General features: G+C 36.1%; 2 protein-coding genes across 2 annotated transcripts; both read left to right on the top strand.

The window, feature by feature from the left end:
* The first annotated feature begins 4,617 nt into the window (after positions 1 to 4,617).
* Positions 4,618 to 6,037, top strand: LOC108735401 (alpha-1,6-mannosyl-glycoprotein 2-beta-N-acetylglucosaminyltransferase-like). Its single transcript, XM_018467343.1, has 2 exons — positions 4,618 to 4,698; positions 4,754 to 6,037. The coding sequence occupies exons 1-2, from the start codon at positions 4,628 to 4,630 to the stop codon at positions 5,817 to 5,819; spliced, it is 1,137 nt and encodes a 378-aa protein (XP_018322845.1). The 5' UTR covers positions 4,618 to 4,627; the 3' UTR covers positions 5,820 to 6,037.
* Positions 6,038 to 6,491: 454 nt separating this feature from the next.
* LOC108735397 (alpha-1,6-mannosyl-glycoprotein 2-beta-N-acetylglucosaminyltransferase-like) lies at positions 6,492 to 8,064 on the top strand. The gene is made up of 2 exons (XM_018467339.2): positions 6,492 to 6,665; positions 6,734 to 8,064. The coding sequence occupies exons 1-2, from the start codon at positions 6,562 to 6,564 to the stop codon at positions 7,812 to 7,814; spliced, it is 1,185 nt and encodes a 394-aa protein (XP_018322841.1). The 5' UTR covers positions 6,492 to 6,561; the 3' UTR covers positions 7,815 to 8,064.
* Positions 8,065 to 13,248: the final 5,184 nt, after the last annotated feature.

Below are 13,248 nucleotides of genomic sequence, written 5' to 3'. Positions count from 1 at the left end.
TTTCCTTTTCATTTTCTCTGTGTAAGTACCTATTCGACGAATATTAATTCTAAATTTTGCTCAAGGTATTTTTTAAATAAATTGTCCATCACGATATTGTTAATTACGTATACAAACGATGAAGCTCTATTTTCATCAACACTAATTTTCTTAGTTTGATGTCTATTTCTTCAGTTCGAACCTTCTGCTGTTTTTACACGACGTTCATTAGGAACTCGGACATTTTCCCCGGAAAAGGCATTATCGGATGTTTGAATGAAATAAAGAAAAAGAGACAAGTGGACAAAAGAATAAAGAGAAGATTGAACATCATCGGCTTCTTGGGCTTCGGATTTGGCTTTGGCAAATACACATACACACACACACACACAGACATGTATATATAGATATATATTCCCGTACAATGAGTGATGGACAGACAGGTCGTCAGGTGTCGCGCGCGCGGTGTGTCAAGAAGTCATGTAGTCCAGATTGATGATCTTGGTTCGGACTAATTGGCCGCTGAAGTCGCCTGATGGATGGAAAAATAATACGTGAAAATCGAGGTGCTGCTTTTTCTTTACCTGCGCCCGCTACGATTTATGTGCTACGACGACTGCAATGCCGATCATTAATCCAACGAGAAAGAGAGAGAGAGAGAAGGAGAGGTATACAGAATTGGGCGGTGGGATGAAACAAGAGTCCCTGATGCTGCCAAAATATGTCATCGAGCGAGAAAATTAATGAAACAAAGATAAAGAACAACGAAGAAAGAAGGAGAGATTTTGTCAAATTTTTATTAAAATCTTTTAGCATCTCCACTAGAAAATCATTTTAAATTGTTTCAACTAAATTCACAGGCTTCCTTTTAGTCTTAAAATTTTTGAAGATATATGAGTCCACTTTTAAGAATGGAAGCCAAAGGTTCCGAGTTCAATTCCCGGCGGGGGTGTGAGAACAGCAACAAAAGTATTTTTCCTCATTAACCTGAGGAAGTTTGTAGTCGATGGAAAATCGAAAATGAATTTTCACATTAATATAATACAATTTTTGTAATCATCAATGTATGAATTTTATCCACATATTTAAGCAAAAGTTCATCGTGCCACAAAAAGTTGAAGGCTTTGGCCACTTGCGGATTGGAAACCTCTAATAATTAATTTTTGCCAAAGCCCGGGAAAATAAGCAACGATGATAATAATATTATTCAAGCCAAGTCATTAATTGCTCCGGAACATTTCGGTCCTGTCAAGTTCCGACCATTCAAGCACATACACACATGCGGCGGCCAATTGCAAAGAACAAAACAGAAGAAGAAGAAGAGATGCGAGAGATGGTCGTCGATGTTACGTAGTTGTTTGGGTCGCTATTCCATCGACGTTTAATTAAAATCGGGATGAAGAACAGTCGATAGTATCTCTTCTTCTCCTCCTTCTCCCGATGGCCGCTGATTTACGAGGCGGCTCCTCTCGCCAAATACGGGATTTAATTATAAGTACCGCGGGGCCGTCCGTCCGTCCGTCCGTACGTCTGTCCGTCCGTCCGTTCGTTCGTTGAGTCCGCTTGCCGCTTGCTGCTCAACAACATAACGACGAACGAACGATACTATGACCGAAGGAACGATTGGCCGTTTTCCATCACAAACCGACTGACCGACCGATTGTGTCCGGGAGCCACTTTGGGGTTGAAAATGCACTGCACCTCATTAAGAAGGTTGACACGCTGTCACAAGTTTAGTTGGTACAATAACTGTGTATTTCTTAAACGTTAAGTTTTTTCACCTGAAATTAACGCTAGATACTAAAACTAAAACATCGATGGAATTCATTCTTGCAGCTTTCCCCACTTCCATTTTAATACTAACGACTGAAAGGTGCAATAGTCTTTTTTTTTTAGTGTTAAGTCACCGCTTGGTTTGTTTTGTCGCAAAATTTCAAGTTTATTAAGAAAATGATTTAAGAGGTATGGTCCTTCGAGCCGGATGCATTGCCTGATACGAGCCCTTACAAGGCTAACCCCATCCGAAAAAGGTATATCAATTAAGTAAATTAACAAAATATTGAGCGTACATTCCTTATTCGTTCAAAACGATATCTGTTAATGTTTTAAAATATCATCGATTCTCAAATTCGATGCAGACGTACGCAGGTGCATTTGTTCGGTAAAGTGTTGTAATGGTGGAGAGCGCGATTAAAGCCTTTGCTGAAACTGATACGCGAGCTGATTGGATGCTGGTAGAAAATTTATGGTTCGGTAAAGAAGCCGAGGTCCATATTCGACAGGCATGCAAAATTCGTAGACGCAAAGATGTCCTTGCAAAATCGCATTTTACCGCGCGAACCCATCAGAAAGGATTAAAACACATTCCTTATTAATAACGACGATTTTTTTTCTCAACTACATAATTTACTTGATGACAGAGGCGTCGGAACTTCCAGAAAAAAACCATATTGACATTAAGTCACAACTAAAAGAGTTTGAACCGTTTCGCGTTTGTCCGAACGAACAACAAACACAAGACATGAGAAAGCCTTTTCGAAATTTACGAAAAACATCTTGAGTGCCGTCGCAAAAAAAAAATATTGAAACACATACGTACTGCGAGAGTGCTGTTGAATTACGTGACCATTTCGCTATTTCAACTGATAATATTTTTCGGTATCTATTATTAATTTTGTACATTTGATAGCAGTGAGACGGTCGGATTCATACGTGGTCAAAAAAAAGTTCTGGACACGGGTCTGGTTCGTGCTTTGGTTGTGATCACATTATGACAAAAACGATTCGTTTTGTGATTTCAACCATAAAACATTGTTAAAAGATTATGAGATTTTATATGTAAAATTAGGCAATCATCGAAGATTAAGCGTGAGCGTGTATCAATCAATGTCAGTATCAGTATCGGAAAAGTGGCTGATTTTCAGTATCTAGGAAGTTGGAAAAAGATTGTATGACTGGAGTGCGATTCTGTACGATTGCGAAACGTGGACGGTGCGTGCGGCGAAAAAAAAGGGTTAGAAGCGTTCAAAATATGGTGTAAACAGGCGAATATTTATAGAGATATATTAGGAGCAGAAATAGGAGTTAAAAGGAGTAGAGATAAATTAGATTACTAATTACAAATAGTTATGGATCTGGGATGTTTTAGTTTTAGGGAAATGCTAAGTTCAGCCCAGGATAGGAAAGAGTGGAGGTGCGTGTCCAACCAGTCTTAGGACTGACGACCTTATGATAATGATGATATTTTTTCATGATTCCCATCTGTTCTCTAAAACAATCCATGAGGATTACAAAGACAAAAGAAAAACAAAAAGGACTCTGCCCTGCAATTCACTATGTCTACGCCGCCCTGGGTGAGAGTGTCTGTTTATTATAATACTTCAAAGTTTGCATGCCGATTAATGTTAGGAAAGCAATTTAACTGGCAAGCAGCTTAATGACTTGTGCGAATTGTTTTTACAAAATGAAATTGCATCTGTCATCTGAGACCCCGGCGTAAAGGCTTTTGTTGTAATACTGATAGTCGGAGAATGAGAGAAAGAGAGACAGAAGAGGAAAAAAAGACAGAGAAGAACGTGGGGGGTTTCCCGCCTGTTCACGACTAAAAGGCTTCGAGGGTTGTGGTGGTTACGTACCAAGTGTTGGCTGTCGTGGGGATTATGTTTGTAATTAGCCCCATCTGCTGGTGGGCCAAGACGGGGTGCCGTAATGTGAACGAAGTCTTGTCACACATGAGTCCTTCTCTTTTCGTTATTATTACACAACAATGGAAGGTATTGCTCGTACCAAATTTTAAATTAAATAGACGGATTGCGTTTAATCCCTATTCTAAACGAAATAACTAATTTAGAAAAGACGAACAAAACTCACTGGCTATAAGAATCTACGCGCTCTTGTCAAGCAGAAATCATGTACAATTAATTAAAAATAATTCTAATATGAGTAAACCAGAATCACCCATATTAATAAAACTATCCTTAAAAATATGAAGAGGAGCTTTTAACGTTTTCAGTATGAAATAAAAACCTTACTTGTACAATCTTTTTTTTATTTTTTACAAAATTGTAACCGCTGCATCATTCGCTTTGATGTCCTAAGTCAAAGATCATCGACGACTACATAAAACTAATTTTTTTCTCTCCCTCAGTTTTCTTTTCTTAATGAAAGGTACCCTATGTTCTTTACTGTAGTTTTGACAATGTGTGTACATAATTTTATGATGCTCTGTTCAGTAGTTAAGGTGTGAAATGGTAGTTCATTATGAAAATAATTTAAGAGGTATGGTCCTTCGAGCCGGATGCACTACCTGATAGGAGCCCTTACAAGGCTACCCCCGTCCGAAAAAGATATTAATTAAGTAAATTAACAAAATATTGAGCGTACATTCCTTATTCACTCAAAATAATATCTGTAAATGTTTTAAAATATCTCGATTCTCAAATTCGATGCAGATGTACGCATGATAATGTGTGTACAAAATTTCATGATGATCTGTTCAGTAGTTAAGGCGTGAATTGCTAGCAAACAAACAAAAGCATATTTGCATTTATAATATTAGTTAAAAAGTTAAGATAAATCGGATAGGCTTAGCTAAAAACATTTGGCACATTGTCAAAATAATAAGTGTCAAAAAAGCCACCGATGCCCGATGACTTTTAAATACGTAATGATCCTGATACTTTGTTTTTTTGTCATACTTCTCATTTACGAAATGAAATGGTATTTATCCTTAGATTTTTAAAAAGGATTATCTTCTAAAATTTCAATTTTTCAGGGACGAACCTTCACAACTGACCAAACTAAAGAGTTCCACAAGGACTTCTGATAGTTCAGGATTACATAATAATTATTCAATAGTAATAATAATACAAGTCCACGATAGAGTCCAATATTTGAACAATCTGATCGATAGTTTATCTAAAGTGTTATCAATATCTACAGCCCTTTTGGTACTATCCCATGACGTAGTTCAAGAGGACATAAACAATATTGTTAGAAACATAACATTTTGTAAGGTCATACAAATATTTTTCCCCTATTCTATCCAGAACTATCCCGATAAATTTCCTGGAAACGATCCGAATGATTGTCCTCGAGATATGCTCAAAATTGAAGCGATGAAAAGAAATTGCAATGGGGCTCGCTTTCCCGATAAATACAATCATTATCGCGATCCTAAATTAAACCAAATCAAACACCATTGGTGGTGGAAGGCAAACTACGTGTTTGATAAGCTAGATGTGACCCAAAATCATACAGGACTCTTTCTATTTTTGGAGGAGGATTTCTACGTACTTCCTGACCTTATTAACGTGGCAAAGCTGATGGGCAACGCGTGCAAAAGGTACAACGACTGCGGTGGAATCATTTTAGGCGAAAATTTAAGATTTATATGTCACAGAAAAGAACTGCGTGCTCATCTACAGTACAAAAAAATCAATTCTGTTGGATTTGCTATTTACAGAAGAACCTGGGAAGCTATAAGGAAATGTTACAGGTATTTTTGTACGTTCGACGATTACAATTGGGACTTTAGTTTGTTGTACGCGTTAAAGATGTGCCTGAAAAGCGATGTAGCTTTCTTGACCAATTCTTGTTCGCCGAGAGTGATACACATTGGCTCGTGTGGTGTCCATTATGACAAGAATAGAACACAGGATTGTGAACGAGGTTTGCGAAACGTCGAAATGGCGAATCATATTTTGATGAGAAATCTTAATCCCAAAAAAATAAACGTTACAGTACAATATAAAAAATCGAAACCTAGAAAGGAGTCTGGCGGTTGGGGAGATCCAAGAGACCACAACTTATGTTTATCTATGGTTAATCGAAATGTATAAAACTGATAAAGTAATATTTTTCTTGTCTTAAAGAGATGTGTTTTTAACATCATTAAGTTAACAATGACTACAAACAATAATTAGCACTAAATACTTGTCTGTTAGCTACGATGAGTTTTACTTGAACTATTTCTTATCATTTATAAAGGTATTTGGGATATAAATCATTATCAAATTCTTTTTGTATAATCTGTGTATTGTGTTAGTTAAAAAACCTTGGTTATATAACGTGTCTGTAGATGTAATCTCTGTTTTAATATATTTTAATATTAAAGCTGTCATAACTCAAAGCAGTAGTATTTTTGAAAGTTTTATGGAAAAATTATACGATTGAGTATTAAATTTTACAATAGGTACTATTTCCACGACTGCGGACCTGTCTCGTTAATGTGTGATCAAACATTTCAAAAAAACGTACCACTTTAGATAAGACGATTAGCTATGTGTCTAGTAATGTGCGTAAAGTGACTCATTGACGATTATAAAATCAACGAGTTACCATCTAGGTATAATCCTTAACCGTTATTTTCTTATCATCTTAATTAGGTTCTCATGTTTTTTGATAAAAGATACGGTGGGAGATATGTTACGAAAAGACTCTCCACTCAGTTATATGTATAAGATTAGATTTTCCTAATAAAAGTTATTACGATAATGATTTGTCCTTAGGTATGTTGTTGAAAATCAGTGCCATCGTTTTGCTGATAAGTTAACGTTGCCGTATTTATTATTCGTCCGCGACATGTTTAGCTATAAATTAAAGACTATTATGAAATTTAAATTTATAGTAAAATTCTTATTTCTGTTGTGTTTGTTTACGACCGTTATTCTTTATTTTTCTGAAAGGTAAATAAGTAATTATCATCAGGAGATACATGATATTTTTAAAGGAATCGTTCTCTGTGTTGTATTAGGAAAATGGTCTATTTGACGAGTGTTGCCTCGACGACTACATCAACGAGTGAATTTGGTGATAATCAGGAAAATTTTGAAGCGTCTGAATCATCCATGTATTCGGTGATTATACTCGTTCAAGTGCACGACAGGATTCAATATTTGCGTGAACTTATATACAGTTTATCGAAAGTGTCTGGGATATCGTCGGCCCTTCTGGTTTTTTCGCACGACCTAATAGACGAAGAAATAAACAATCTAATCCGTAACGTAACATTTTGTGATGTTTTACAGATATATTTCCCCTACTCGATTCAGAATTTTCCCGACCAATTTCCCGGGGACGATCCCAACGATTGTCCTCGAAATATAGAAAAAACCGAGGCAATTGAAAAGAATTGCACCAGCGCTCAATTTCCCGATAAATTCAATCACTATCGGGAATCAAGGCTATGTCAGATAAAACACCATTGGTGGTGGAAAGCCAATTATGTGATTGATTCGTTGGAAGTGACCCGAAATCATACGGGGTTGTTTCTATTTTTGGAAGAAGACTTCTATGTCTTACCAGATCTTATTTACGTTATGAAAAAAATGGACGGCGCCTGTAGAAATCATAAAGATTGTGGCGGATTGGTTATGGGATACAGGGAGCAAGCTAGGTGCCCTGCCAATGAACTTCGGACGGTGCTTCAAAGGAGAATGGGTACCATAGGGTTCGCCATTTACAGAAAGACGTGGGAGTTGTTCAAAAATTGTTCCGAAAATTTTTGCACTTTTGACGAGTACAACTGGGACCTTAGTATTTTCCATGTTATGAAAACGTGCTTAAAGGATCAAGTGACTTTACTGTTTTCGGCCTGTTCGCCGAGGGTATTGCATTTGGGCGTTTGCGGAGTTCATAAGAAAACAAAAAACTGCGAAAACTCTTTTAATGTTTTGAAAAAGTTTTACAGGGAAATGGTGTACAATCATAACCCTGAGAAAATAAGTGTAACAGAGCTTGTCGGTTTAGTGAGAATACCAGGCGGTAATGGCGGCTGGGCCGACCCTAGAGATCACGAACTATGCATGTCAATGGTCAACAAGGACATGGGATAAATCGAAGGAAAACTTACAATTGGATTATGGTCTGAATTTGGCTTAGAATTCTTTAGTTTGTGTTAAACTGATAATAGTAAACATGTCTTTAGATGATTGAAGAGTTGAAAAAGTTAATAATATTTATTATACTTACTTAAGAAATGTTTATTAACATTATAACATAGGTATATATTCTTATTGTAGACAATCTTTTACCTGTTTATTTAAACATTATTTGCCTAAAGGGAATAAATAGCAATTAAATGATGTTCGTTGGTAAGTACATCACTAATTAAGAACGACTGAACGATTTGGCTAACTCTTTTTGAAAATGTTGGCAGGTACTAGATCGAATAAGGTTTTTAGGGAAAAACAATTTTAAGTATTGGGAAGGATTACTTGTTTTTGATGAGTTTTATACTGCCGAACATAACAGAAATCTTACAAACAATCTACACTGTTGTGTAATGATTTACTAACTTGACTTTATATTTTTTAGATAACATCTTATCTAATAAGTTGAAGCGGCAACCTTTTTTTTGTTTGGATGATTATTTTTTCTCTTTCATTTTAATCTTTTGTTCTACTCTAGATAATGGTTCAATACTGTTGAGAACAATTAAAAATTTGTTAGTGAAACTTATTACATGTTTTCTTTTATAAAAATAATTTTCTTTTATTTATTTCGATATTATTAACCTTTAAGCAAAGGTAAAGATAGAAGATGAAAAATTAGAAGAAGTGGCTGATTTTCGATATATAGGAAGTCAGATAGAAACCAGACGATAGCGCAAGGTCGAGTCTCCAATAAAAAGAAGTCACTTCTATGCTCAAAAATGGTTAATTTAATGAAACATTGGGAACAGAGAAGGTTAAGAAATAAGGAGGTATTAGAATTAGTGTCCGACCGAAAGTTCGGTTTCGGTTTCGGTCGAGTTTCGGCAAAAAACGAGTTTTGGTTTAGTTTCGGTTTCGACGGAAAACATGCCGAAACTACGACCGAAACCGAAACTGCGTTCGCGAGTTCTCGCGCTCTGCTCGGTCATGTTCGGCGCGTTAAATTCCATCCAAGCCAAGTATACCTACTATACTTACTCAAATAAACATCTCACTTATTTTAAGTATTTATAAGGCGCATTTAAAGTATTTCCTTAAATGAGGGGTTGTTATGTTGATTTTGATTTCATTATCAATAAGTGAAAATGTCAAAGACTGCAGAGCTGTGTGATTTAAAGATAAAAAAATAAAACTGACTGATTATAATAACGTTTTCTTTATTTTTCTCTCAAAACATGATCCTTATAAGGAAGTTTCGGTTTCGGTTTCGGTTTCGGCCGAAACTGAGACCGTTGCCGAAATTCGGTTTCGGTCGTAAAAACCAGCTTCGGTCGGACACTAATTAGAATGAATAGGAGAGCAGAGGACTCTATGGAAATCAATAGGAAATATGCGAGGTAATAGATTGGTAGAATAGAGGTGCGCGTCCAACCAGTCTTAAGACTGATGACGAAGCAACAAAAATTCATTTGACGCAAAAATTAAATAAAAATCCCTTCATAAATCTAATTCCCTAAGTATGTAGTTACAGGAAAATGTTCCGATAGGTTTTGTAACGCTGGTGGAAAATCGAATTTGTTAGTGGACATCTACTTACTGTTTGTAAAGAGGAAGAGAGAGCTAACAATGTAGTTTCGATTAGTCTATCTATCTGATGAACATATTCAATAAGAATCATTTTAAAAAACATCAAAAATTCACCTGTTAGTAGCAACCGACAGTCCTAAATCTGCCATTAAAAATATTTTGAGTAGGTAGAGCTTCTAGAATGCATATGTTAGATGTTTGTTACATTTTTTTTTTCAAAATTTGTAATTAATATTTGTCGAATAGCCTAGGAAACTTCGTACCTTTCGGGCGTCTCACGAAACCGCGCAGCATGTAAATTGCGACGGAACAAAATTTTCGCAGCAGGTACCTACTCATTAAGTACAGACTTACAGACGGAACCAACTCACAAAAGGTATTTTAAATTGCAAACCAAGTAGCTGTAGGGACGGACAGGACTTCTAGCGATGGCAGACGACAATGCGAAGTAAAGAACAAAAGAACAAACGAGAGTGCGAAGAGTGATAGGGCAAATTAATATTTCAGCATACCGCATATCTGCGTGGTAATCCGAAGATAGCTAACGAAGTGATAATGATTTATGGTGGACTCTGGTCGGACTAATGAGCTGTGTGTTATCCGTAAAACAGTCTCTCTTAAAGCCTTGTCGTTCCTTTATTAAGTACTAACTACACCTGGAGGCATGTGTCTTTAATATACCTATACACACGTACGTATGCATGTATGCATGTGTATAAATGGTCCGAGATTCTTTTTGAATAAAAAACTAGAGGACAAGTTGTTAAAAAATCGCGATTCGGAAGCCGTCTACGGGGTGTTCCGTGTTAACAAAAATTTGTACGTCTGTTATATAATTGAATAATTAATTAATAGACATAAGTTTGCGTTATGACAGACGATTGTAAGTGATTTTCAGTATAATTTACGGGAGACTAGGTTTTACAAGCCGTTTTGTTCGCGGTAATCTTTTAAGAATCCAAAGATCATCGACGACCGCATAAAACTAATTTTTCTATCTCTTGGGAACAGTGTTTTATTTCTGAATAAATGGTACCCTATGTTCCTTTTAGTACCCCTGACAATGTGTGTACAAAATTTCATGATGTTTGATTAAGTAGTTAAGGCGTGAAAACGTAACAAACAACCGAACTAAAATTCGCAGTTATATTAGTTAGAATTATTCTTTTTATTTAGTTCTCGTCACTTACTTAACAAATTAAGCAAGAACTGTAGTTGCCTGAGGTCCTATTTTGTCTTTCAAATTAACCAGTTGCATTTTCTTAATTATTTGAATCGAATTGACAACCTCCTTTCGTTACGCAAACAAAATTTTATAAATGAAGAAAAATTTTAATCGTTGACAAGATAAGTGTTATTATTATTAGTGTAGGTACATCTGCCTCTTATTAGTAGATGAAAAAGTAGTAATTTATTGGGCATGCCGGTTTTATGACTTTCTGATTCGTTTTTAAATTCGAACGGGATTTATTCGTGTGAAGATAAGTATAACAAATAGCCGGTAGTTGTTAATGGGTGACAAACAATTCCAATTAGAGCCCGTCCAGTTGTAAGTTGAATACACAGAAACGAAGTTAATGTATGTGTTAAAAAAAAAGGCAGCCGAGAGAACACCTGTATCGAAGTCTTTAAATGGTCAGATTAATTTGTATCCGACTTATTATAAGGCTACTTTCCGAATTTGCTGCTGTCTTATTTTTCAAAAGTTTAACTATTACACATATTTCGAAACAACAAAGCACATTGTTACTAACATAGAAAAGAGTATTAAAAAATTATTTTGCAGAGTTACTTGGTTTTGTAAATTCAATTGAACCCTGTATGAAAGAAACTCCCAAATTAATTCAAATAATATTATAACTATTCGATTCAGAATTTTCTCGACAAATTTCCCGAAACAATTTTAAAGCTTGTCCTAGAAATTTACGGAAAACTGATGATATGAAAAAGAATTACAATAGCACTCAATTTCGCGATAAATACGACCATGATCGAGAATCAAACACCTTTGGTAGTGGAAAGACAATTAATATGTGACCAACTCATTAGAAGTGCCCCAAAATCACACGGGATTGTTTGTATTCGTGGATTATAATACAGGACTGTCAGGCTGTATATTGATTTAAGTATTTAGTATTAACTTCAACTCCATACTACTAGTCGTTTTTAAGAAAAATGATCCTAATGACAGGACAAGAAATTTTCTCCTAACGATATACACGGGTCGTGTCGCCTTTAATAAAAAGAAGTCACTTCTATGCTCGCGAACGGTTAATTTAGAAATTCGAAAGAGGTTGTTAAAGGTGTATTTTTGAAGCACGGCGTTGTACGGGTGCGAAACATGGACAGTGGGGGCGGCGAAAAACAAAAGGTTAAAAGCTTTCGAAATGTGGTGTTATAGGCGAATGATGAGGATACCGTGGATAGAGAAGGTTAGAAATGAACAGGTATTAGAAAGAATAGGAGCACAGAGGACTCTGGAAGTCAATAAAAAATAGGCGAGATGGCTTGGTAGGACACCTTCTCAGGCATGAAGGTCTAGTCAGAGACATATTATAGGCAGAAACAGGAGTTAGGAGGGGTAGATGTAGACCTAGGTTAGATTACTGTTCGCAAATAGTTAAGGATGTGGGTTGTTCTAATTTTAGGGAAACGCGAAGTTTAGCTCAGGATAGGAAAGACACGTACCTCCAGTGTCCAACCAGTCTTAGGACTGACGACCTTGTGATGATGATGATGATGATATATTCACTCTTAAATCTACAATGTAAGCACATTTCATGTCTTTATTTTTTCTTCTTCCGCTTTGTAACACGATTTCAGTGGTCTGGGACAAAATTAATGTCCTAGAACAAGTAATTTTCACTTTATTGTTTCCTTTTATTTTTATCTAGTACTTTCACAGGAAAAGTTCAACACGTTATTAAATTGTAATGATTCTCTCTATGACAAATTAGTAAAAGGAAATGCCAACACATTGTGAGAATCTCATACGTAGTTGTTGTAAGCAACAAAGTCATAATTATTCCTTTGAAAGCATTTTACTAATATTAGATTTTTGATCGTAAAGGTTGTATTTATTAGAAGAAAACTTTCTTCTAATATATCTACGAGTAACATATGGCTTTCATATTTTGCATAAAAGAGACATAACGGCTAGGTATTCCGATTTTTAACCTTTCAAGCGTATTTGGGGGGGGGGGACCCCACGGCAATTAATAATTCTTTTGGCGGTGCATTCGGTAGTCATTTAACACTCTGTATACATAATTGTTTAATAAAGTATGCATCGGCTACATTAAATTTATAACCGGTTGCAATAATTGCATAGGGTCTTGATGCGGACTCTGATGCTGAGAACCTTTAGTGGTTTAGTTGATTAGTATTTTATCTTCAAATAATAATCCATTGATGTGAATAAAGACTTAATTAAAATCGTTATTGTGCATACGCGCAGGGATACTGTGGAATATAATCGATGACCAGAGATTGAAGCTTCGGTCATTTTCTCATTTTCTTTTCTTTCTTTCTTTCGCTGAACCCAGTCATGCACGAACGTATGATTTAAAGGGCAGACACGCCCGTAGTGGAGAAAGAAACGTTTCAAACGCTATATACGAGGGTGGATTGATAAGTTTCCGGCCTAACCAAGAGATGACGCCACTAGGCCTACCTTGAGGTGACATTCTATAGTACCATCCTTGGATAGCTTGTAGCTATAGTTTCAGCCCGATCTCCTTGCTAGTGTAGGTTTGACAGCACGCTGAACAAGACGCCTCTGTGGTTTTCGTAAAAATGGAAAAGCAGG

The sequence above is a fragment of the Agrilus planipennis genome, unplaced genomic scaffold (genome assembly GCF_000699045.2).
Source record: "Agrilus planipennis isolate EAB-ADULT unplaced genomic scaffold, Apla_2.0 scaffold40, whole genome shotgun sequence".
Taxonomy (NCBI): Eukaryota; Metazoa; Arthropoda; class Insecta; order Coleoptera; family Buprestidae; genus Agrilus; species Agrilus planipennis.
This window is presented reverse-complemented; position numbering and strand designations above follow the sequence as displayed.

Bases quoted from the DNA above. Each gene is read 5' to 3' on its own strand.
- LOC108735397 (XM_018467339.2), top strand. From the start codon at position 6,562: ATGTTTAGCTATAAATTAAAGACTATTATGAAATTTAAATTTATAGTA. The intron at 6,666-6,733 runs GTAAATAAGTAA...GTGTTGTATTAG, and splicing joins ATTCTTTATTTTTCTGAAAG to GAAAATGGTCTATTTGACGA.
- LOC108735401 (XM_018467343.1), top strand. From the start codon at position 4,628: ATGACTTTTAAATACGTAATGATCCTGATACTTTGTTTTTTTGTCATA. The intron at 4,699-4,753 runs GTATTTATCCTT...TCAATTTTTCAG, and splicing joins CTCATTTACGAAATGAAATG to GGACGAACCTTCACAACTGA.